At 27.2% G+C, this 26,908-nt stretch overlaps 4 protein-coding genes across 5 annotated transcripts; 3 read left to right on the top strand and 1 right to left on the bottom strand.

Moving 5' to 3' along the window:
* The first annotated feature begins 100 nt into the window (after positions 1–100).
* LOC103577114 (chondroitin sulfate synthase 1) lies at positions 101–8,030 on the top strand. Its single transcript, XM_008557620.3, has 5 exons — positions 101–2,552; positions 4,590–4,730; positions 4,800–4,977; positions 5,881–6,237; positions 6,320–8,030. The coding sequence occupies exons 1-5, from the start codon at positions 1,722–1,724 to the stop codon at positions 7,306–7,308; spliced, it is 2,496 nt and encodes an 831-aa protein (XP_008555842.3). The 5' UTR covers positions 101–1,721; the 3' UTR covers positions 7,309–8,030.
* A 279-nt stretch (positions 8,031–8,309) lies between these two features.
* Positions 8,310–10,351, top strand: LOC103577115 (lysozyme C, milk isozyme). 2 transcript variants are annotated; one of them, XM_008557622.3, is made up of 3 exons: positions 8,310–8,609; positions 8,697–8,785; positions 9,858–10,351. In XM_008557622.3, coding segments are annotated over exons 1-3 (444 nt in total). In that variant the 5' UTR covers positions 8,310–8,608; the 3' UTR covers positions 10,212–10,351. The 2 variants fall into 2 exon arrangements, with proteins under 2 accessions (XP_008555844.1, XP_008555843.1); XM_008557621.3 differs by having other exon boundaries at positions 8,310–8,785.
* Positions 10,352–18,816: 8,465 nt separating this feature from the next.
* On the top strand, positions 18,817–20,674 carry LOC103577116 (loricrin). The gene is made up of 2 exons (XM_008557623.3): positions 18,817–18,922; positions 19,087–20,674. Exons 1-2 carry the CDS (start codon positions 18,905–18,907, stop codon positions 19,732–19,734), a joined length of 666 nt encoding a protein of 221 aa, XP_008555845.1. The 5' UTR covers positions 18,817–18,904; the 3' UTR covers positions 19,735–20,674.
* Positions 20,675–23,606: 2,932 nt separating this feature from the next.
* On the bottom strand, positions 23,607–25,142 carry LOC103577117 (immediate early response 3-interacting protein 1). Its single transcript, XM_008557624.3, has 3 exons — positions 24,986–25,142; positions 23,991–24,092; positions 23,607–23,826 (listed from the first exon to the last, which is right to left on the bottom strand). The coding sequence occupies exons 1-3, from the start codon at positions 25,074–25,076 to the stop codon at positions 23,771–23,773; spliced, it is 249 nt and encodes an 82-aa protein (XP_008555846.1). The 5' UTR covers positions 25,077–25,142; the 3' UTR covers positions 23,607–23,770.
* Positions 25,143–26,908: the final 1,766 nt, after the last annotated feature.

Raw genomic sequence — 26,908 nt, 5'->3', positions numbered from 1 at the left:
TAACCGAGGATTAGTTTGTGAATATGAATATGAATAGTTAGAGTCATTATTACGTCAGATGTATGAAGAACGATTGTGTTACAGACTAGAGCATATGGTGAGCAAGAGGCCACAGTAAGCCGCGAGCTGGCTGATCAGAGACGTTAATATCCGTATTTTTTAACCGCGAGCAAGTGATTTAATTGTGATCCTCAACTAACAATGGAGTGGAATAGCGTATACATATGAAAGGACTAGCGAAAGAGTAAAAAGCATGAAACATTAGCTTCCTTTACCCATACAGTGTACAGTACATATACATTTATGGATAATGTTTAATTAATCTTCTTTACTCTTCCCTACCTTCATTGTATTTTCTAGACTTGGATCCCACGCCTCCATAGCAGTTTGCTTGGATCCTCTCCTCATGCTACGAGTAGTCCGACTTAAACTACTTAGCAAATGTAGAGTAGCTTAGTCACTGTGACTTATTCTTACTGTATATAAGTTTTAATGTAAGAAGAAACTGTAATCCTCTTCTACCAGTGGGGTTTTTTATTTTACAAATTTTAAAAGTAAAAGAAAAAGAAGAAGAAGAAGAGACAGTGGTGGCAAAGAAGGAGAAGAATAAGAGCAAGAGAAAATAACGATAGATTCTCTAAAGAGTCCCAGTATCCCGTTCACTCTGGACCCATTCGGCCGTAAACCAGTGTCGTCTCCGAGTTACTTTTTATTATAAAATATATATATTTATATCAATTAAAAATCAAAATTTACCAATAATTTGATAAATTTTTAAAAAAATTTGTTTACTAAAAGTACAAATTTCGTGTTGAAAAAAAAAAAATCTTTTTTTTTTTTTTAATTTTGAATTGTGAACAGAGGATTAATTGTTTAAATAAGTGAAAATAGAGTTCACTGGCCTTCGGCGAAGGTCATGTATTAAATCATCAAAGATTTATGAGAACGGAAACAAGTGTGAGAATACACGTGTATTTAAACTATTAATAAAAAATATATATATTTTTTTTGTAAATATATTTACAGATTTATTTTATTTTTTTCTAATTATTAAATGAAAAATTGTTAATAATTAATAAATTAATTAGTTAGTTGATGTATAAATAAATAAAAGTATTTATATGATTTATAAAAAAATAAAAAGAACCGTAAGCAGACTTTAATCCGCGGTTTAACGGTTTCGAACCTGGCGTTAAGTAAACTTTTATTTGCACTTGATTGACTAGTATCCGTTAAATGTGAAAATATTTAAGTGAAAAATAACCGAGTTTAAATATTTATTTGTCATTGTTTGTTTTATTTCACTAGCCTCGGATGTATCATATATTTTAGATAGATATATGTATATGTAGATAATTAAGTGGTAGGTTTAATTTAAAAATGAAATTAATAAAAGTTTATTTGAAACAATTAAGTGCTATGTTTTTACACGCTAATAAACACGGTGTATGAAAATAAAAAATAAAAATGATAAGAATTAAATGGATGTTTTATGATAATAAAAAATTGTTAAAATATAAATATAATAGGCTTTTTAATTATAGATAAAAAAAATAATGATTGGAATAAAATGAAATATTTTATTGGTGACAATAAAATTATTAACGATAAATAGTAGTAAAGATGATTATTGTTATGAAAAGATGGAGGATAATTGTTATAGTAACAATAACAATAATAATAATAATAAAAAATTTGAGAGGTAACGGATAATCTGAGTGATGATTAGACATCGCGGATTGAAAAGTGCCATTTACGGCCTAATATCGGGCATTATTATTGGGCTATTTATGTTTAATTATCAGCATGTTAATCAAACGCAATTATATAAGAATAAACATTCATCATTGATGATAAATAATAATAATAATAATGATGATAAAATATTTCGAGCATTTGTTAGAAATGTTGAAAATATGACTGATGATAATAATAGTAGTAGTAGTAGTAGTATTGATAAAGATGTTAATGATAATGATAATTTGGTAATTGTCGGTGTGATGACAGCGGAAAAATATTTAAGCACACGTGCAAAAGCTGTTTGGGAAACGTGGGGCAAAGAAGTACCGGGTAAAATAATTTTTTTCTCTTCGGAAGAATCAAAAGTACCGGATAATTGTCGGGATTTGCCATTAGTTGCGCTGCCGACAGTCGATGACAGTTATCCCCCTCAAAAAAAATCATTTTTGATGCTCAAATATATGTGGATTAATTACGGTGATAAGTTTGAGTGGTTTATCAGAGCGGACGATGACGTTTATATTAGAACTGATAGGCTTAAAAAATTACTGAGGTCTGTGGACTCGACGAAGTCTATGTATATAGGACAGGCTGGAAGAGGAAATTCAGAAGAAATTGGACAGCTGGCGCTTAATTACGATGAGAATTTTTGCATGGGCGGTCCGGGGGTCATCATGTCTAGGGAGACGATGAAGAAAGTTATTCCTCATGTCAAGGATTGCTTGAAAAATCTTTACACGGCGCATGAGGATGTTGAGTTGGGGAGATGTGTGAAGAAATATGCGGGAATTCCTTGCACTTGGAGTTATGAGGTAATTTTTTTTTATCATTAGATTTAATTATTTTTTTTTTAAACTAAAAAATTCAATAATTGTGTGAAAATATTTTACAAAAATTTATTAATAAAAAACTGATTTTAATTCCTTAATTTATAATAAAAAAAAAGTAATTAGATTTATTTAAAATAAAAGACTGAGTAAAATAGAAATAGGTAAAAAAATATTCAATTTTATTGAAACCAATTGAAGCAAAATTAAAATTGTCATCAAAAAATTTTCATTAAATTAAATGATCCTGAAATTGACCGACAATCAACAATTTTCGGATTTTTTTTTTTCAATAAATCAATTACAAAAAAAAAAAAAAACTGAAAATATGCATATGTAGGAAATTTAAAAATCTACACGTGCAATTTCTTAAAATCTTTTCTTTATAATTTATTACCTTGAAAAAAAAAACCAAAAATTATTAATCGTCGGCTAATTTCGGTATCATTAAATTAAAGAAATTTATTTTATTTGCGGAATAAAAAAGAAATTCTGGTCTTAAAATATTCCAGAAAACAATAAAACTGTCTAACAAAAAATAAATTTAAAAAAAACCGACGATGAGACGAATCATTTAAAAAAAAAAAGTCATTTAACTGTTTTCTGTAATTAATGTCAAAAATTTAAAATATCAAAGTTTAATTACCAGATATCACAAAGCTTTCCTTTTATAAAACTAAAAATATATTATGCAAAGTTGTGTGAATAGACGCGGTTAATGATATATATTGTGTACGCGTCAAAATGACTAATACGTTAAGTCGTTGACATTCGAAGGCTTGTTCTATTCAAATAATCGAGATAAATATTAAACTATAAACGTCACTACTATTTTAAATATTAAATATATTTTCTAAACAACCGGTTTTCCCGCTTTTACCCTCACCTTTACCTGTCTATTCAAATCTATGTCATTTGCATAAAGTGCATAATTTAACTGACGTTTAATAGAAACTAAAAAAAAATTTTTATAAATCTTGCGAAGGAAATTATTTAACATCCGAACTGTCATTAAATAATTTATCTTTTGTTATTTAAATTAGCTTTATATATTTGTCAATTATAAATAATTATTTAAATGCATAAGTACAATATTAGAGCATTCTTCTTGTCTTTATTATTATTATTATTATATAACAATGATAATAAATGGTCATAGCGGTAGTATAAAAATATATTTACAAAGCGAACGTATTAAAAAGTTTTACACAAATTAAATTAAATGACTTTGTATATTTACATAATAATAGACCAATGATGCATTACGGTTATATTATTGAAATTCAAGGATCAATGCCTCAGAATATATATTAATATCGTGTATATATATTTACTAAAAGTTGAAATAGTTATTTTTAGGTTAATTAGTGACGATTATATGGATTATGTTTGTCATTGGTCTTTAATATATAATTAAATAACTAAAGATAATTAAATTTAAACTCCACAGGTAATAAGTAGTGTCACGTTTCATATGTACGAGAGATAACATAACACGAGAAATTTTTAAATGAGGATGTTAATCATTAAATTTAAATAGAAATAACAGATATCTATTTTTATAAATATATATATCCTACTATACTCATATTTATAGATCTTGATAATTTAAATTTAGAGTACTTACTAATTTACTTTTTTTTAAATGTTTAATTTATTCGCGCTGATAATAAAATTTTGAATTTTTATTTAAGTTCCCGCCAAATTTTTATAAGACAAAATAAGAGTCCGATAATTATTTTTTTTTTTTTAAGAAAATATTTATTTTTTCAAATCGTAAAAAAAAATAAAAAACTAAAATTGCAACCAATGTCTTGATTAATAAAATTAATTAGTTATTATTAATTAAAAATCAGTCATTTTTTTTTAATTTGAAATATTAAAAATATAAATTTTATCCAAAACTGCTGATTATTAATAAATAAAATATGACATTGATTGACTCAGTTGCCGATCACTTTCCCATGATTTAAAATTTTAAATATAAAAATGAACAGTAATTAAATAATAAATTAATTACAGATGCAATCAATACTTTATCACAATAGTAGCGGAGATCAATCATTTACTGGAAATCTAAAAAAACGTGAAGTACATCAAGCTATTACATTACATCCAGTAAAAAGCCCGCCTTATATGTATCGTCTTCATAATTATATGCGGGTAAGTTTATTAATAAATTTAGTAATCACCCGATTAAATAAATTTTAATAAATTTATAAATTTTTTTAGGGTCTAAAAATTCAAGATTTGCAACACGAGAGAATAAAATTACATCGTGATATTTATTCAATGGCGGAATTACTTGGAGATAATATAAAAGACTTCATAAGCAACCCGATAGCGGACAATATTCGACTGTTTGCGAAACCGGATACAGAAAATTATTTTGGAGATACGCTGATGCTTGGTTAGTATATCTTATGAATTAGCATTGCGATAAAAATATATATGTATATATATATATATATATATATATATATATATATATATATATATATATATATATATATTTCGTGGGAATGCGAAAGATAAAAATAAATGAAAGTAAAGCTTAAGAATAGAAGAGTAAAAAAAGAATTTGCGGGTCGGAATTGACTGATTTGTATTAATGAATCCACTTTGAACAATTGATTGTGCAAATTGCTTACGACACAGTTCTATTCGCCTCGGTCTGTGAGCCAGACTAATCAAAATTTTCATTACCTCATTCTCATGCAATAGTCACGGGTAATTTGTTCTATCATACATATAATACGTCCGTATCATATTTTATCGTCAAAAGCCCTGCCCAAATGTTCACATTCACTTATAGTATATTTAAATCAATTCAATATAATATTTAAACACTTGGATCTAGTACTCTAATAGAAAATTAATCAAGACACTTAAAGATTAAATCAATTTAAATCATTGAATTTCTTGCAATTGATTTAAATAATTCATAACTCGCGGTCAAATTATCGTAGGGAGATATTAAAAAAATCAAAATTTTTTAAATTTCATAAGCTAAATATTTTATTTCTTATACTTTTTTTATATTTGTGATATTTTTTAAGATATTTAAACTAGAAGCGAAGATTATTTTTTTTTATTTAAAAAAATACTGAACTTTAGTTGAAAAATTAATAGTTCGTATTTTAATGATCGTAAAAAAAATAAAAAAATGAATTTTGCTTAAAATCAATAAGTGAAAAATTTTAGGTAAAGTATTTTTTTATAATTGCGACAGAATTTGAAATATTTAAGACAAAATTAATGGGAAAAATTGTTAAAAATTGAATTTTAATAAGGAATGTAAATTAAATTATAGGAATACCAGCGGGCTTGAGAAGCTTTAAACCACAATCTGAGGACGAGGTAGTCCCATGGGATTTTATCTCACGGTCGGAGTACAGTTTGGGTGATTTAAATCCGCGGAGAAGGATACACAGTGATGTTAAAGAAGGATTGGAGGATATAACGCGAGAAGTTATGGCTTCAATCAATTCTTGTTCACGACAACGCGGTAGAGTTGTTGAAGAACGATCTATGCTGTATGGTTACAGACGAGTTGATGCTTATGGAGCAGACACTATTTTAGACCTTCTACTAGTCTATCGGAAGTATCGAGGGCGAAAGGTTACACTTCCCGTTAGACGACATGTTTATGTTCATCAACATTTTACTGGTATTTTTTTTTTTTATTAATTGCTAATGAAGGATTTTATAATTGATATGATGATTGTTTTTATTATTTATTTTATTTACAGGAGTTGAAGCGAGAGAAGTTGTAGGTGACGAAGAAGTCGACGGCGGATATTTAGAGTCACGTCAGAGGACGAGTAATAATTTTTACCCGAGTTTTTTATTTAATTCGGCGAGTAAATTAGATCCGATTGAAGATAAGGTTATTAATTTTGTGGTACCGTTGGCGGGTAGATTTAAAACGTTTGAAAGATTTATGAATAATTACGAACAAGTTTGTTTGATAACAAACGCCAAGACTGAACTTTTAGTGATACTGTATTCACATAAACTTGAAGATTCAATAGACAGTACGATTTATTTAATTGATAGTATTAAATTTAAATATAAAAATGCTAAAATAAAAGTTATATTAGATAGGAATAATTTATTTTCACGCGCTAAAGCACTCGATCAAGCTGTTAAGCATTTAAACAATAATGATTTGTTGTTTTTTATCGATGTTGATATTGTATTTACACAGGAGGCATTGCATCGCGTACGTTCAAATACTATTATTAATAGAAAAATTTATTTCCCGATAGTATTTAGTCAGTACGATCCAAATTACGTGAATTATCATTCGGCAAATCGTAACTTTGATAAATTTAGTGAAAATAATAATTACAGCGAAAATATATTTATTATCAATGAAGTAACCGGGTACTGGCGACAGTTTGGGTTCGGTATTGTATCACTCTACAAACGGGATTATCTTAAAATCGGTGGGTTCAATTTATCCATCGAAGGATGGGGCAAAGAGGACGTCGATTTCTATGAGAAAAGTGTCAAGTCTGATCTGATTGTCTTCCGCGCTCCAGATATTAATTTAATTCACGTTTATCATAAGGTGACGTGCGATGAAAAACTGTCAAACATCCAAATGTCAATGTGCAAAGGTTCTCGCTATGAGACACTGGCAAGTGCCGACACACTAACTAAAATAATTTGCAATAACTCTGATTATTTGACTTTCGCCAGCAACAGAATAAATAAATTAAAACCTGGTAATTAATCATCCGCTCTACTATCTTAATTCTTTAAATTAATTGATTCATTGAAACTGATTTATTACAATAACGATAAACTGTGATTTAAAAAACAAAACAAAAAAATATATATATATTTTTTTTTTGCCTAGATTACTAAATAAAAAATTAATATTTTACATAAGCATGTAAATATATGTTCTACAGATATTTTTATATCTTTCCATAGATAGTGTTACTTTAAATAAATGTAAAAAATATAAATACTCATAAATTAATTGCAACACACTCAATTATGTATAAAATTATTTTATAAAAATTATAAATTTAGTATTAATTTATCAAGTGTTTAAAAAATATGTTATAATAAATTACTTCAAATAAAATTCACGGAAATTCATCGAAATTGAATAAATAAATTTTTTTACTTCTTTTTGCACAAACCCCTTAAGGTAAAAGACTTTGTACCCGATCAGGGAAGTAGTACTTGATCTCCCATATATTTAGTAAATATAAATATACAAATACGCGAGTGTTCGAGTACTGGGTCTCTTACCTTATAGGTGCAAAGTTTAGTACTATTATCGAATGATAATTGATTAATTATACAGAAACTTACAAAAAATAAATTTTTATATTAAAAATAAAAATTTTTTTATTGCCAAGTATTTTTGTCTAGTCAAACCGGCCATCATATTAATGCGTAAAGAAACTTGGCAACATTTTTAATATTTATGTAATATCGATTAATTAATTATTCATCAATAAATACATCATTTACAATAAATGTTTATATTTAAATAAATTTAACTTCTTACTAATAATAATAATAATTATTATTATTATAACTTGAGTATATATTTAATATAATTTATGATTGCTAATAAAGTAAAATAAACATTAGAAAATATAAAATATGAGTTCAATAATCTAATCATCGATTTATCGAATAAATATCATCAAGTGTTGATATAATTTTTTCGCTACTTGGATATTATTATTCTAGATAACGAAAGAGCGTTAGTGATTTTTTAAAATTTTTTTATTTTCTTGTATAAATTATTCTAAAATAATAATAAGATAAAAAGTTTATCAAACATCCAAGCTCAAGGATAAAATATGATACCACTTGATTGGTGATACGGCAGACGGCGCAGTCCGTCGTTAATGAGACTACGTCAATTATAAACACTAAGTATTCATTTTAAATCGTTTACAATATATATTTGCATTTAGATTTTTTAACACAACGCTTATAACACGCTGTTACTGTATTGAATACTCAATTGTATATCTACGTTACATAAGTGTTGATAATAAAAATTAAGTAAATACTTTAAAATAAATATATTAAAAATGATATCGGACAAATTATTTATCAATTGTTTGTTTATATTTTTTGTTATCACGAAAGTGGAAGTAAATGGAAAAATATTGAGTGAGTGTGAGGCAGCACGTGAGCTTAAAAATTCAGGAATATCGGCAACATTTATTAGCAACTGGGTAAACTTTATTTATTATTAATTTAAAATAATTAAAGGCTCTTGTAAAAAAAAAATTCTAAGTATAGAATTCGAAATATTTTTACACAAAAATAAGTCAAAAATTTTTTGTAATTTTTGTTCGACAATTAATTTTAAAATTATTCATTATTTATTCCTTAATGATACTGCTGTTAAAAACTGGTGTAAAATCGAAAAATTATCATAATTTTTTAAACTGCGGTTTGTTTATAAAGGTATATTTAATTTTACAAATGAATTATTAAAGTTTTATTAAAAGAAAACCGCATCCTGCATCTATTCTCTATCTCATTTTGCATTTGTACAATCAACAATTATTTAAATACGAATCCTTTTAAAGATAAATTGCAATTATTATTTCTCAGATCCATAATTTTAAATTAAAAATTTTTTTTAGAAAACATAGAATACAATAAATTAGTTATTAATTTTTATTGTCAAATTAAAATATTTTATCGCAGAATTTATCAAACTCGAAAATTAATTTATTTTACAAAAATTCATTATCACGGTGTTAAAAAAAATTTTTGCTAAAAATATTTAAATTCTGACGATTATTTGAGACCAAATCAATTATTTTTTAAAAATTTATTTTTCCCGAGAAATAAAAAATTCGATCTATCAAAATTAAATTTTTATATTTTAGATCTAAATTTATTTATATCAGAAGATCTATTAAAATTTAATTAGATCTTAGATTTAAAAATTTTAAAATTTTTTTTCTAACGACTCGAAATTTAGTTTAAATTTAAAATTTAAAATTTTAGCAGTTTGATTGCTTGTCTATTTTTAGCTTCAATATTTTTAGACTAAAGATCTAGATCTATAGAGATCAAAATAATGAACAAATTTAATTTACTCAAAAAATAAATATTTCGTAAAATGTATAATTTCGATTTCCCTAAATCTAAATAAATTTTTTTCCGTAACACTAAATTTCTCTGAAATACAAAAAATAATTTGAATAATTTATTCAATTAAAATAGAGAGTACCTAAAAACTAATTGATGGTTGACATAATTAATTAAAATGAAAATAAATATTTTAAATAGGTATGTTTAATGAAAAGTGAAAGTGGATTAAACACAAGTTTAGTTAAAGGACCAGGTACAATGTCAAGCTATTCATATGGAGTTTTTCAAATAAACAGCTACAAATGGTGTAAGAGAGGACGAAAAGGCGGGGAATGTAATGCTAAATGCGAAGATTTTGCAGACGATGACATAACCGATGACATTGCATGCGCTAAAAAAATTCAAAGCACCGAAGGATTCAAACATTGGACAGGTTGGCTTAAAAAATGCTACAAAAATGAAGGAGCGCTTCCTGACGTCAGTGGATGTAAAAGTAATGCCGTCAAACGACACGCATTATTCAAACGATTTCTTAACTTTTTTGCATATTGAACCAGGCTACGATGATTTAATAACAACGACTACCAAAAAATTTTAAGTTTACGGTATTGTTATTCGTAACAAGTTATAATTGTAATTAATTTAAACAAGTTTTGATCAAATAAATATACTGTTGACTTGTTTACAAAATACACTGATGTGTTTTTTTTTACATTCAAAGGGAATTTCTAGAAATTATTTAGAAATAAAAATCTGTCAGAAATATTAAATTTAAGAGTCGTGATAATTAATCATTAGAAAAATATTAATGAGCCGTAATATCCTCTAATTATTGCACTGAAAATACCCAGGAGTGAATGCGGATTTTGTGTTAATTTGAATTCAATCCTTCATTATGGTACTGGAGCTAGCCGAGGTCTAATAATTTTTAGATTTATTTAAAAACGATAAATTACAAAAAAAAAAATATTTAGAAAAATTGCACCTGTAGCTTTTTTAATTTTCTACAAGTGCATATTTTTAGTTTTTTTTTTTTTTTGTAATTGATTCGTTGAAAAAAAAATTATAAAATTAGTAATTGTCTAATTTCAAGATCATTCCCTCATTTGGAGTTACGGAAGTTAAAAAAAATCACTGCGCATGCGGAGTGACAGAATTTTTTTTTCAACGGAGTCATTTCGGAGTGATTTACTCCCTGGAGTAAAATACACTCCGGGAAATTAAATAAAAAAATTATCCACTTCACATTTACTCCCGGTTTAATTTACGATTACTCCGCAAAATTTTTACAATTAATTGTTATATTTATTATTTGTATTTTTAAATATCTCACTATTTTAATCATAGACATTCTTCCCGTGGATATGAAGTCTGGTAAATATTTTTCTATTTCAAATTAAAATAATCTCTTTATTAATGAAAAATTTTAAATCCATGTAAAATTTAAATGAACGGGCCTTGAAAACACAGAAAAAAATTTGAAATGTATATGAAAAAAAAAAAAAAATATGATTATCATTGACAATAAATCACGATAACTTAGTTATCGATTTGAAAGTTTTAAAAAACTAAATCTTATCATTTTCTCATACACTTCCTGAATGTCGATTTGAACAATTTTATTGATACAATCTTTCTATACATACACATGTCGAATAAATAATTGAATACACTTAAAATACGTAAGTCCAAGTGGCTTCATGTAATGATGTAAGTTTAGAAATGTCTCTCGATTAGAATTACAAAAGAAAAAAAATCGTGTAATGACTTTTAATTGAACAAAGGTAAATTTTCTAAATGTCAAATCATTTCTTTTCTAACACCAACAATAAAAAAAATTTCTTCAAACTAAATATATAAAAAAAAAAATAAATGAGTTTAAAAAAAATTATTTAATAATTTTTACGACCACTAAATTTTATTTATTATTCTTTACATAATCTCCCGGTCAGATATTAGTGGAACTTTTAAATAAATAAAATCTGGAATTTAAAAAGTTACATAATAATAAGTGTAAATATATTTTCGACTGGTAAAAAAACACGTTAATCAAGGTCGTTTAGATTAATTCGTGGACAAAAAAAGGTGATAAATTGTTTTAATAATTTTCCATATTACCAATCCACTATAATGACAATACCCATTTATCTCCTTTTATTTTATTCAACAAAGTGTTTTTTAAAGGTGAGAGGTAGAATATATATGAATTGATATATTAAAAAATGATAATTATATATCAAGTGACTTAAATTGGTTCTTGTGAAGAATTTAAATATTTTAATGACGGAACAGTTGGTAAGCAGGTGTTGAGAATAATATTTATCTTAACGTATAAATATATAAATATATGTGTAGATGAATTTTAGTATGTATGTATAAGTTGGATCATGAAGAAGAGTGAGCAATGAGCATGCATGTAACACTTAGTCCTTTCACTAGTGTAGCGGAAGTTAAGTACGGCAAGAACTGAAAGAGAGAATAAAGAAAAACGCGTGAGAGCGTACCAGGTCATCATCATTTGATAATCAATATATATATATATATATATATAACTTATAAATTATTAATATATATTTTATAACTTTACCAATAATGAGATCAATTAAAAAATTAATTTTAAATTTTTCTACAAAAGTTTCCCATGAAAAAATTTTTAATTGATAGAATATTTTTTTAATTAAAAAAAAAAATTTAAGTCATTAGTAGATAATTAAATGTTTAAAAAATTACTGTGTGCATATTTGGGAGAGATGATGGATTTAAAAAATAATTAATATATAAATGCATTAAAAAAAAAATCCTTTCTCCTGTGGATCTTATGGACATATATACGGTGAAACTCGGGCGCTCGACCTCTGCAAAGGTCGGTACTCAGTGAATCTGCGATGAAAGTGAATTCTACTGATGTATCAAAGCTTTAAATAATGAAATTAAAAAAAAAATGATTAATAATAGTAATAATAAAACATTCATTTTAATTGAAAGACGCGCGAGCTTTTTTTCATGGGGAATTTATGTTATTAGAAAAATTTGTTTTGCATATGTAATTTATCTCGAGATTAAATTTTTCTTTGTTCTTTGTCTTATTAAATATTCTTGGCATTGTAGTCTTCGGAGTTGCAAATTCAATGGCTTTGAACCGGAAGAGTTTCTCCAGTTTCACATACCACGGTGTGATAATTATTTTACATGGGAATAAGATGTTATATATATATATATATATATATATATATATATATATATATATATATGTGGAAGTTATATTGCTATGGTTATACTTGATATATATATCCATATATATTTTGTACGTAATACGGCAATTATGTTGTAGGTTCTTCGGTCTGAAGATTTAACAATTTTTTCATATTTTTATTTTTATTTTTTACGTCACATTTGTAACAATTGTAACACTTAATAGTTTAATAATCTGCTTTCTACATAACAAATAATTTTTTTATTATTAATGACAATTAAAAAAAAAAATATGTCATAAGTCGTAATTTTTTTTATCTTTACTTAAATCTTTTTTTTTGTCATAACGAAATTTCTTTCTTCTCTTTAATTAAACGTTGTAATTATTAATTAAATAAGTATGGAGTTACGTGTCCACTTGGTTTTGGTAATAAAAAGTGTCTTTTTGAAATTTATTTATTTATTTAACGATTTCTTTAAAATTGCATTAAATCATCTGTGGATAAGTTAAAAATAAATGTAAAAAATTTTTTAACGTCATTATTTATTATTTACTTTTTAATTTTTGTTAATGAGTTAAAATTTTTTTTATTAATACACAGATTAAAGAAACATTTTATGAGATCGGTTTTAAAATAATTGAGCAAAAAATTAGAAAGGAAAAATTAAAAATATTTTAATAACTCAGTTATATTTTTTATTTAAATTACGATTTCAGCAGACATATTTTTTTTTATTTACTTGAAAATAAATTTATAAGATTATTTAAAAAAACTTTCTAAAAAATTCTAACTTTATATTGCGTCGGAAATTAGTCTCATTATCGTTAATTACCGAAATTTATTTTGAATTTGAAAAATTTTAATAAATTTACATTTTTTTTAGTTCAAATTTTTTTTGATCAATTAATCAAATAATTAATAAGTGAACGTTTTCATAAAAAACCGTTTTATGTACAAAAAAAAAAATATATATATATATATATACACATATATGTATATTAGACTGGGCCAAAAAAATCGAAAATTTTTTTTTCTTTCGATGCTGTGAAAACAAGGTTGAAGTTGAGTCGAAACGACTTAAATAACCTGAATAACTTTCGAAGGAGTGAATTTAGCAAAAAATGTTAAGAGACCTTTTTTGTAGAGCATTAAATTTTCTTTAAAAATATGTATCATAACTAGAAAAAATTTTAATATTTCCAGTAGTTACAAAAATTCAAAATAGAAACAAAGAATTTAAAAAACAAATCAATGTTTAAGGCACGATTACAAGAAAACGGCTCGTTTTACGTAAATTTACTAAGAGAGATTTTTTGTAGGGAATTCAATTTCCTTCAAGATTATACATTGTTCAAATTTTTCAGATAAACGATCTATGAGTTTTTGGTAAACTTGCACAATAATTTTTTTTGGTCATCAGGAATAATATTTTCACAGTATCGAAAGAAAAAAAAATAGTCGATTTTTTTGGCCCAGTCTAAAGTATATATTATTAACATATATGTAGCGGATAATTAAATTATGTTTTAATAATTTAAAAAATTTTCTGACTTAAAAATTTAAATCATCCCTCCAATTCTTTTTTTTTTTATTTTAATTTACTTTCAATTTTTAAAATTAAATTTTATTTAAAAAATTTAAAAAGAAAAATTTTTGGCGGCAAATTCATAAGATTCAAAACTACAAAATTTGAAAATTTTTTCTGCACTGGAATATTAAAAAAAAAAATTCTTCGAGTAGTAGAATTTATATCAGAAAAAAAAGAATTTACATAAATGGAATAGTAAGTTATTATTATTATTATTATTAAAAAAATAACAAATAAATTGGAGAAAGGAGAGCTCTGATAACTTGACAGAATAACGGTCATAAAAAAAGAAAAAGGATATGAAGAATCAGGCAGCAGGATTGAAGAAGACCCCGAACGCGGTCGCTCAAGCGAAAGTTAAAAGCCCCAGGCTTCTGTAACTCTCCCCTTTCTTCTTTCTTTCTCGGTATCATATTATTATATATCGATATCAAAGTCCCTTCATATTAATAACGTTTACGTCAAAATACAAGAGGATCAAGCCATTTTACCAGATCTCCAATCTCTCCGTAAAAATTTCCCGCGAAAATTCAAATCCCAACCACCCTCGAATTATTTCCCGGGCAAATGAAAGTCCAGCGAACAGAGACAAATAAACCAGCGGGTTTGATAATTAAAGTGATGAAAATAAAAAAATTAATTTTTAATGTCAAACCCATTCAAATAAATAACTTATAATATTCCATAAAGAAATACTCTTCAAATAATGATTGACATTAAGCTTTGACTTTCCATTACTAAACGTACTTTTTAAAAAAATCCGAATCATCTTGTATGACCGCAAGTGTCTCTCAAACAATGCCTCCAAGCGGATAAAAATATATTATTTATTTCAATTATATATCATACGCATCTTAAATATACTGATGCTAAATTAAAACTAGTGTCAACTCAACCATAAAAACTGTATAACAAAAATAAAAATCTCATTGTCGCATAAACAAATTTAAAAAATATAAAATAAAAATTCATTGATAAAAATAATGTCTTTTCTCCTTTCGTTTTATTTATTATTTATTAAATAAAAGGAAGATTAAGAGAAGGGAAGTGTTTTACTAAGTAGGCCGGGAGTTCACGTGCGGATAATCGAATTCCACAACGAAGAAAGCGTTTTCCCTCTCAATTGGTGGTCACCATCACTGGACACATTGCCAATAAGAAAACGATGCTCTCATCAGCACTGTACTGTTGCCAGGGCAACTTAAATCCATATTTTTTATTTTTATATATATATATATATATATATATATATATATATATATATATATATATATATATATGTTCTCACTTAGTTACGTATTATAGTTACTTAGTTGGACGGTTACTTACTAATACTTGAGTTGTTTTAGTTTACGGCATAAAACATACCAGTTACTTTTGCTGACGATGACGTTGGTGCCATTAGTCCGCTTACTGGGACTGCTTCTGTTGATGATGTTGATGCTTGCAGTCTTTCTAGTTGTTTAATCTTTTTCTCGAGTGATTGCGTCTAGCTGAGATCGAGATGGTGATGGTAACGGTGATGATGATGATGATGATGGCTGATGGCGATGGTAATGGTGATGGCGATAGTGCTTCCCCTTGTAACCGTCTGATGGCTTGAGAGCGGTAATGTGTATAATGTACGGAAGCTATTGAGAGATGATACAACAGCCGACACTAACGTGTTTTCTATTTCTTCCTGATGCTGAGACGCATTTTAATTTTTTTTTTTTTTAGATTATCTGCAAGATTGCCGATGGAATTCCGAAGATTGTCGAGATGCGTTTCAGTTTGGAGAGTTTTAATAAAATGTTGATTGATGGATGGAGAAGGAATGAAGAGTTTTTAAGTAGAAAGGGGATTAAAAAATTTTAGGAATGAGAAGATAAAAAAAAATTAGCATTTGGTTTAGTTTCACTTGCAGGATTAGGTTTCTAATGTAAATTTGAAGGACGACGCTTTCGCTTAAATTAGAGTAGACGTGAAAAAAATGGAATGATTAATTAGAATAAGAGTGTGAGAAGTATATTTTATGTATTGCTGGTTATTTTTATATTATTATTATAAAAGATTGATTGATTGTGCAAAAGTAGTGAGGGATTTTTTGATTGAGATGATGATTGTTTTTATTATTTATTTTATTTACAGGAGTTGAAGCGAGAGAAGTTGTAGGTGACGAAGAAGTCGACGGCGGATATTTAGAGTCGCGTCAGAGGACGAGTAATAATTTTTACCCGAGTTTTTTATTTAATTCGGCGAGTAAATTAGATCCAATTGAAGATAAGGTTATTAATTTTGTGGTACCGTTGGCGGGTAGATTTAAAACGTTTGAAAGATTTATGAATAATTACGAGCAAGTTTGTTTGATAACAAACGCCAAGACTGAACTTTTAGTGATACTGTATTCACATAAACTTGAAGATTCAATAGACAGTACGATTTATTTAATTGATAGTATTAAATTTAAATATAAAAATGCTAAAATAAAAGTTATATTAGATAGGAATAATTTATTTTCACGCGCTAAAGCACTCGATCAAGCTGTTAAGCATTTAAACAATAATGATTTGTTGTTTTTTATCGATGTTGATATTGTATTTACACACGAGGCATTGCATCGCGTACGTTCAAATACTATTATTAATAGAAAAATTTATTTCCCGATAGTATTTAGTCAGTACGATCCAAATTACGTGAATTATCATTCGGCAAATCGTAACTTTGATAAATTTAGTGAAAATAATAATTACAGCGAAAATATATTTATTATCAATGAAGTAACCGGGTACTGGCGACAGTTTGGGTTCGGTATTGTATCACTCTACAAACGGGATTATCTTAAAATCGGTGGGTTCAATTTATCCATCGAAGGATGGGGCAAAGAGGACGTCGATTTCTATGAGAAAAGTGTCAAGTCTGATCTGATTGTCTTCCGCGCTCCAGATATTAATTTAATTCACGTTTATCATAAGGTGACGTGCGATGAAAAACTGTCAAACATTCAAATGTCAATGTGCAAAGGTTCTCGCTATGAGACACTGGCAAGTGCCGACACACTAACTAAAATAATTTGCAATAACTCTGATTATTTGACTTTCGCCAGCAACAGAATAAATAAATTAAAACCTGGTAATTAATCATCCGCTCTACTATCTTAATATTTAAAATAAACCAATAAACTGATATATAAAAAATGATTCAGTACTATCAGTATATTTATTAAATAAAATCATTGTCTCATTATTTAAAATAAAATAATCCCAATTCATAACAATCAATTGCAATGCCCATGAAGAGACAGGTTTCTCTTTTTTATTCACCTTAACTTCCTTTTATTTTAAACTTTTTCTTATATACCACTCACAAACTTTTATTTTCATACATTTATTTATTTTTCATCCGCAAATTATAATGATTGGTCGTTAGTAACAGCCAAAAAAAAATAAGTCCTTATTATTATTACTCGACTCACACATCGTGTATTATCATCATCAGGGACACGACAAAGAAGCCGTTCAATAATGAAAGGAATATTTCTCGATTGCTCTAATTTAGCAGCGCCCATGACCCAAAATACTATAGACCGATAAATAAATAATGCGAAAAATTTTTTAGCGAAATTTAAAAGCGGAAATATTTGTCCTGTCTAAAAATAAATTATCATTACTAGCGGGTTTAAAAAAAATTGAGTGCACATTAAAATATAAAAAATAAAAATGATAATTTTTGTCAAAGAATTTATTAATAAAATATTTATGTCAAGAGACATCTCTTATATGTTTAGAAAACACGTAAGTTTTAAAATTGAGGCCAGTTGGTAGCAATAACTTTACATAATACGTATAAAGACTTGTGCATTGCAACAAAGTCCTCACGTTCGTCTAGTGTCGGTAAAAGCCAAGGTACTAAATAGTGCTTTTGACGCATTTGTAATTATTTATATAAAATTTAGTAAGTAAATGAGCAAGTACACGAAGCCGCTTATGAAGAAGAAGAAGAGGCTGTAAATTATCTATTGTACATAAGTCTAGGTCTAGGACATCTAGGAATAAGAAGTACTCGTACTCGTAGGAAGATACGCCGAGAGCATAAGAATATTTCGCAACCGGCCCCTTTACTTTAAAATCTCCTTACGGCGAGTTGCCACAAGCCCCAGATATAAAGTCCAAGAGGAAAAGATGATGAAGAAGAAGAAGAAACAGAGCAGTTAGTAAGTAAATGTACATGGATGCAAGTAAGAGTAAGAGTAAGGAGAGTAACAGTCGAGTGAATAATCTACTGGGTGATGTGTAACTCACTGGAAATGGTATATAACAGAGAAAGAGAGTCCAACTTTGGAATTACTCTCACTCTGCCCCCGTCTCTTCTTCTACTAAAAACCCCCACGTATATCCACGTATCCCTCTCGACCTCACGGGTATAAAGGACACAGGTGAACCTTCTTCCAAGTCACACAGAGCCGAATCGGCGTAGCAGTCAACATGAATCCTCTTTTTGCTGTAAGTACCGTCATCATCTTCATCATCATCTTCTTAATCCTTTTCTTCTCTTCATTACTTTAATTAAATTCAAAATTTCTTGATCATTACTGTTTTATAACATACATTTAATCAGATTTAAAAAATTTTAAACTAAACATTTTATATTTTTTAAAAAATTGCAGTGCGTGTTAATTGGACTAGTAGGTCTAGCCTACTCAGAAGCTCCATTATCTGGATACAATTACAATAGACCAAGTGGTGGTGGTGGACACTCTGGAGGTGGTGGTGGTGGATACTCAAGTGGCGGTGGATACTCTAGTGGCGGTGGATACTCAAGTGGCGGCGGATACTCTGGAGGTGGTGGATACTCTGGAGGTGGCGGATACTCTGGAGGTGGTGGATACTCTGGTGGAGGCGGTGGATACCAACAAGTATCAACTGGTGGACAAACCAGCGAGGGTGCTAGCGTTGATGGTGCGCTTTTGGAACAAATAAGACAAATTCTCCTGAAAGAAGAATCCCAGGCATCGCAATCCGGTGGATTCGGAGGATCAGGGTACGCACCAAGCAGCAGCTACGGCGCACCGAGCTCCAGTTACGGCGCTCCCAGTTCAAGCTACGGTGCACCTAGCTCCAGTTACGGAGTCCCTGGTTACTCAAGCCGCGTCGTCGGCATCGATCTCGAGGGCATCAGACAGGCGATCCAGGTTGCACAGTTCAACCAAGTCAGCCAGGGATCCACCGGCGGATTCGGCGGATACCCCAGCGGACCCTCGGGTAGTTACGGAGTTCCCAGCAGGCCTAGTGGCAGCTACGGCGCTCCATTTTAAACGAAATTAACTTCTTCTTCTTCTTATTGTATTTTTAATTAAATCCGACTTTATCCAGTCGTGGACGCGGGCGTTCTCCATTTTTTTAAAAATATATTTTATGAAAAATCGTAGTTTCATTAAATATATGTACTGTTATCATTTTAAATTCTCACTGGATTACTAAACACTCTGACGTGTCGGATTTGTTATAAAATACAGAAAAAAATTTACGCTTTACATTTTTTTTTTTTTTTTTTTTTTCATAAATTCTGAGGAGTACCGTCGAACGAAAGTGCGTTTTTAAATTAAAATTTACCAGCAAAAAAAATTTTTTTATCTTATAAATTTATTATTAAGAGCTAGAGTAGAAGTTTGAGAGGAGGATGATCGTGATTCGTACGGATTTTTTTTTAGTTTTTTAATTAAAAAAAATTACCGTACATTTGTAAATATATTTACACACTACACACACTATCAATACTATTATTATTATTGTGATTATTAAAAATAAAGTAATGATAACAATAATAGTAACAGTAATTTTTAATAAAAAGCAATTGAACTGAAACGTGTATCAGAAACAGATCCAGCCATTTCAGGACTTCCTACATGAGCGAACGCGATACAAGATTTCACTGCGTGGGAAAAATAAAAAAAAACGTATTTAACACGTGATGTAACACAGGAAGTACATCTGAGTTGTCCAAGTACTCGATCTTGTTCACGAGATCGTGATTCGCGGAAAACAACTTAAGTATAAAAAGCAAACGTCGAATCGGGCATTTTATTCTTCATTTGCTTTTTTTATTTTTGTTTAAAAAATACACATGATGGCAATTGCTTTAAAAAAAAAAAAAATACACACACAATTTAATATTGTATTACTCATGCATTTTGTACTTGTATAAAGGCTTTTTTGTAGAAAACAAAAAAATAAAAAAAAATCTCGCCACCGTTAAAAAAACGTAATATTTTTTAATCATTACTAATTACCTTTATTACTAATTTTAATCTTAAGTTTCATTTTATTTTATTTATTAGATTTTTTTATTATTATTTTTAAAAACCCAATGCCTTTCACCTTTCACTGGAAGAGCCAGCGGCCAGGACTTTGGATTGGTCTTTTGGTCGTGTATTTTTTATATTTTTTGCTACTCACGATGATGATACTTTTTAAAAGCTTTAAGTTTAAATAATAATGATAATAATAATAACAACAATAAAAATATATAAGTGAGCTGATAGAATCGAGAGATGCATAGCAGACGCGAGATTTTACCCAACAAGGAAGGAAGGATCTTATAAATTGTGAAATCCGGTTAAAGATATTCGAAAGTAAATGATGACGAGGTGACTTTTAATATCTCGGGCAGAAGACTGACTTCATAAAATAGAATGTAGATTATTTATCAAGTTGATAGTATAAATATTTATGTAAATAAATTTAAAATGGATGCTGTGATTTGTAATTAATTTAATATGAGAAATAATAATAATTATGGACATGGATGTCCTCGAATGTTAGTAGAATGTCTTGCGTTTATTACCTAAATGAAAAAGCAATTAACAAGAACTAGAACGTGCGTAACTATTACATACAAGAGTAGTGCTCGACTTTTTCTGGTTTATTTTATAAAACGTCGACGAGTTTTGTTTTATATTTAATGTCCGATGTCTGATGCCAATCACGATTGTCGTTTTTACATTCACGGTGTACTGATTTTTACTTTTTTAGTTTATGTTGATGAGCTAATTCCGCAAGAGCTGAGTTGTGCGTATGAAGGATTGGGATGAGATTAGATTTATGTACAAATACCTTAGTTTAATATTAATCAAACGTTGTAATGGGTTTCAACGATGGTTATTGAGCAATTTTTAATGCTACGTTGCATAATTTTACGTGGATGAAATGGATTTTGTTTTGGGTTTATAGGACGAAACCTATGAACTGAAAAAAAAATTCATTTGAGCCAAAGATATTGTATATTTGGATATGGTCAAATATTACGAGTGTGGGTTTAGCAAACACAAGACAAATTTAAAATTATAAATAAGTAGAGTAAATAATTAAAAAAAAAAAATATTTTTAAAAAATAAACTTATTAATTTAAAAATTTTTTACATGCGCATTTTTTTTTATTTTATTTTATTAATTTATTCTGTTTACTATTAGTTTTAGATCTGTTTGTCTGCTACATTCACGGAAAAGTACACATTAATTAATGACGTGAATATCTACTAATTAATCAACCAGTTATTGATAGATATTAGAGTGTAAACGGGTCAAGTTAGCATCAAAAATAGTGTGTTATGTATCACCATCGCCATAAACGTATTAATTTTGGTATAGAATGGAATCTATGGAAAATATCCGCGACAATAATAACCAGGATTTGGGTCTTTCGGACGTTCTGTCGCGCGGATGTTTTGTGTGGTTATCTAGTCGCGGTACCGTATGAAGGATTGGGATTAGATTAGACTTATGTACAAATACCCTATAGTTTAATATTAATCAAACGTGTAATGGGTTTCAATAATGGTTGTTGAGCAATTTGTAATGCTATGTTACATAATTTTGCGTGAATGAAATGGATTTTGTTTTGTTTACAATAATAAGAGCCAATTAAAGTTATTATTGTTGATGACTGCGCTCGAGTTTTTTACTATTAAAAGTTTTGTTATTTTTTTATTGAAGAATTTATTGAATAGGCTTTAATAAATTTAATTGTTTCCAGTGGTTTTAGTGTAATTATATTATTTTACTTATTGTATTTTTTGACTTTATTGTTTTAATGACAATAAAGTTTATTAATTACTTTATGGCTGATAAAATATATGACGTTATAATCCTGTGTAAAATAAATAACGTAAGCCGATTATTTACGGATTTGATTATTAATAATCTGGTTTGGTATTTGTATATCATTTTTATGAAGATCTGATAAAATAATTTGAATCTATTGGATTCTATGAGATTTTCTGAACAAGGAAACACAAAAAAAAATTTTTCAGGAAAATGATAGCCTAATCTATGTATATATATGCAGTGAAACTCGGATAAGTGGAAAAACTTCTATAATTTACACTTAATGTTGGGTCCCGGGACCTTAACAACGAAAAACCTCTTTAAGTGATACTGATGAACCTATCTAACTACGACTTTTATTTGAACCTATTCATTATTTACTTTCCTAGTTAAAGATATGTATATATATAATTTTTAAAGTAATAAAAGGCATTAAATAACTTTTTTATGAATAATAAATGATTTCTATCATCTATGATTACCAATAATTGATTTTTAAAAATTTATAAGTAATATAATAATATATAATATAAGATAAATATGCAAATTTATTGGGGAAAGTATTCGTAGCAAGAAAACGTGAGATAGTTGATGAAGAGAATAATTTTGCAATATATATGTATAAATTGTAATACAACAGCCATAATAATAATAATTATGACCATTACTACTATAATAATGAGAAAATAATTAAAGTTGTTAAATAAATTATTAAATAACATTACGAATTTAAGAGCTGTGTTAATTACTAAAAAAAAAAATTCTAATTTAATATTTATCATTTTGTAATTCGCGGTACCAAATAAATGCGTTGAATAAGACGAAAAAAAATGTTAAAAGTATAAATATAAATTAATTGAGATGAATAATAGAGTGAAAAAAAAGTATGAAAGCTTACGATAAAATTAATCAGCTCTTTTGTTAGTTGTCTTGCAGAAAAATCTTAACTCGGCATTTAGTAATTATCCATTCGAGTAACAGCAACAATACGCAACACAGGATACAGGATATTACTCTTTTGTCCATAAAAAAAAACAAACATAAATAAAAATTTGTGGAGAAAGTATTGGACAATAATTATGGAATCTCTTTATATTATTCAACTTCCGTTATTGTTTTTATTTTTTCTCTCTCTTAGTATTTTATTTATTCAATTTAATTTTAATATAAAATTAAATAAAAAATTTATTTTCATTTGTGATTTTTTTTTTGTCGATTTATTTACATGTTGCATTGAGTAATGGCCATTTATCCAGCCACTAATTTAAAGATCATCACTAATATGTTGAGAAATATTAATGGAACTGTAAATAAATGATTATTATTAATTTTTTTTTAATTGACTACAATAATTAATTAGTGACAATTATTTAAGTTATTAATAATTTTCGATTTAATTAACAATAATCAATTGTCTCTAATTAAAAAAATATTAATTAATAATTTATTAAAAAAAAAAATTACTCACTTCTTGCAACAGTTCGGATAGATCTTATAAGATTGAGCATTTGAGATTTAATTGTCGGCGGTTCTCCAAAGCCTCTTATGTCTTGTTGTGCCCCCCAGCCAACTGTAAATATTATTTTGAATTTATTTTATCAAAAAAATTTATTTTAATAAATGAAATATATAAAATTATTATAATTTTTTTAAATTTCCTGTAATTTTGAAACCAAATAATAATGTCAATTAACATACTGACATAACTGCCTGCATTATAAATAATTATCGCTCTATTTTCTCAGAACATTATTTAAAAATTTAATATTAAAATAACACTCAAGAATTTTGCAATCTTTAATTAACTTGTTAAGTAAAATACTTTAATGACTTTTAATAATTTAAAAAAACATAAACTTATTTATATTTTTATGGGAAAAAAATACAGTATGAATTTAAATAACAATGAGTTTGTTTTCAAAGAACCAACACAAAGTATATTATTAACTAACAATAAATAATGGAGAAAAAAAAATCTATATCTTATTGTTCAACTAAACAATATTGTGTTACTCCATAAAATAAATAATTTATTCAAAATCGCAATAAAAATGAGTGTAAATGTACCTGACATTTAGCAATTTTTAAATTTTGAATTAAATAAATAAAATCTAAAGTAAGTGGGAGGTATCAGTGTTAAAAACATTTGTTTGAAAAAAGTTCGACCTGGAGTTTCATAATTAAATTAAACTCTTCTTTGAAGTGAATTTTACTTCAAGGGGAATTAAATAAATAAAAATTCATCTAGTCCGCATTTACTCTGGAGTTACTCCCTTACACTTGTACTAATTTCATTATTTTAATTAATTAATTTATGTAATTAAAATTTATAAATTGACTTTTATCTGTTACATCACATTCATATAAAAATTGACGTGTCACATTTGAGGTTAATGATTTCTTGCAGTACTCAAGTTGAGACCATTTGAAAAGAGAACTTGTAGTCTATAAATAATGACTTACTTTTATTTAAAAATCTTTCTTCATGAAGAACACAAACAGCATTCAAACATAAAAGTGTCGCTTCAAATAGTGTCCATAATGTAAATGCCATAATTAATTGTTTCTAAGTTAAGTATAAAAATAATAACACCAACACGTTTGCCTTTAGATATTTGCTTTGCTCTGTTGCATTGCAAATTTGAAAACGACCGGATACTGCCATCTTGTGGAAATCTTTTAAAATAACAACACCAGTAGTAGGCAATATGGCGACTGGTAGTTGTGACAAAGGGAATTTTTCTTAGTCGCAGTTGCTTAGGAGAGGAGTAATGAGTGCGATTGTCTCCGACATGTTGGACTGAGCTTGGAACGTTTTCTATATTTAATTTATTTCGAAGGTATTCATTTTGTTTAATAATAAAAGTTATTAATTTTCGATGAGATGAAATTAAATTTTAAATAAAAAAATAGTCACAGAAATTATTGAAGAATAGATAAATAAAATCGTATGAAATTTTTGCTTTTTTAGAAGTTATTCGAGTAGAATTTAGTTTATTTTAAATTCTTTTAATAAAAATTTATAATTAAATTTTTTTTAATTTTTGAATATTAAACAGATGCGGGATTTATTTTATTTCAAAGTTTCTTTTCTAAAATTATAAAAGTAAAGTATATATCAGTCAGATTGTGAAGACAAAGTTTTAGTGTTGCTGAAAAGTTATTTGAAATATTTTGATTGATTCCTTAATTTTTATATTTAAATAATTCTAAAATAATTTGCAGTGTTCATTAAATTAATAGTATTATATTTATTTTTATAATATAATTACATATAAATATATAAATGTAAATTCATTAAAAAGTAGTAGTACATATATTTTATTGACAGTAGTGCCAAGTTTGTCCGCCATGACCACGCAGCTCTGGTATCTTCTTTTTGAATCTCGCGCATGCGCGTCCATTTTAGTTTCGAACGCTACGCTCGCGACAACAGTTCCGTAGTTGTGTGAATAAATTAAGTGCGCAGTTCATTTAATTAGTGTTATTAAGTAGATAAATAATTAATTTCAAATGTTCTTGTGATAAATAAAATTAAAATTGTCAGGAAAGTAAAGTATCAAGTGCAGTGAAAGCGAAAAGTAAAAAGTGTTACTTATAATCTCCATTAGTTTGTGTCGTTTTTTTTTAAAGTTTCTTATTTTTAGTGCGTGAGTTTTATTGCATATTAAAAGTATTTATTTAAATTCAGTGTGTGTGTGTGTAAAGTGAAGTATTTATTTAATTTGATATCAAAGTCGTGAAGATTATTTACAGTGATAGTGAGAGTAGACAATGTCCGACTGTTTTTTAAATTTTTAAATAATCGATACTGAAATTAGTCGACGCCTAATAATTTTTTGATTTTTTTTAAAAATGATAAGTTATGAAAAAAAAATATTTCGAAAAATTGCGCTTATAGTTTTTTTAATTTTCTACACGTGCATCATTTTTTTTTAACTCATACAAAAAAATTTAGTTGTAAATTTTCAAATTATTTTTTTTTTTAAATTTGGAATTTATTTAAAAATAAATAAATTGTCAGATGTCAGCTAATTTCAATATCGTAAAAAAAAAAACTCGACGATCCTCAGAACTGAATAATTAATAAAAAAAAATTAATACTAACTAGACTCTAAATAATTTATAATTAAGAACATAAATTTTCGTTTAAAATTTTTATCCATGAGAATTTCGGGCCCGAGATCAATGAAGAGGACGGATATGAGTCACCTGAAAACGTGAGTTAATTTTTTTGGTTTAAAATAAATCACTTTTTTTTTAATCACTTATTTTTATTTTAAAATCAAACCCGATGTAAAAAAATTGCATAGTAGGAGAAATAATTGATTATAACGCAGGTTTATTAAAATTTATTCTATAAAATTTACATTAAAATTTTTTAAA

This window comes from Microplitis demolitor, chromosome 5 (assembly GCF_026212275.2).
Source record: "Microplitis demolitor isolate Queensland-Clemson2020A chromosome 5, iyMicDemo2.1a, whole genome shotgun sequence".
In the NCBI taxonomy this organism is placed as follows: domain Eukaryota; kingdom Metazoa; phylum Arthropoda; class Insecta; order Hymenoptera; family Braconidae; genus Microplitis; species Microplitis demolitor.
This window is presented reverse-complemented; position numbering and strand designations above follow the sequence as displayed.

Bases quoted from the DNA above. Each gene is read 5' to 3' on its own strand.
- LOC103577115 (XM_008557621.3), top strand. From the start codon at position 8,639: ATGATATCGGACAAATTATTTATCAATTGTTTGTTTATATTTTTTGTT. The intron at 8,786-9,857 runs GTAAACTTTATT...TATTTTAAATAG, and splicing joins CAACATTTATTAGCAACTGG to GTATGTTTAATGAAAAGTGA.
- LOC103577117 (XM_008557624.3), bottom strand. From the start codon at position 25,076: ATGGCATTTACATTATGGACACTATTTGAAGCGACACTTTTATGTTTG. The intron at 24,093-24,985 runs GTAAGTCATTAT...TAATATTTACAG, and splicing joins AGAAAGATTTTTAAATAAAA to TTGGCTGGGGGGCACAACAA. The intron at 23,827-23,990 runs GTGAGTAATTTT...ATTTATTTACAG, and splicing joins TATCCGAACTGTTGCAAGAA to TTCCATTAATATTTCTCAAC.
- LOC103577114 (XM_008557620.3), top strand. From the start codon at position 1,722: ATGATTAGACATCGCGGATTGAAAAGTGCCATTTACGGCCTAATATCG. The intron at 4,731-4,799 runs GTAAGTTTATTA...AAATTTTTTTAG, and splicing joins GTCTTCATAATTATATGCGG to GGTCTAAAAATTCAAGATTT. The intron at 6,238-6,319 runs GTATTTTTTTTT...TTTTATTTACAG, and splicing joins TGTTCATCAACATTTTACTG to GAGTTGAAGCGAGAGAAGTT.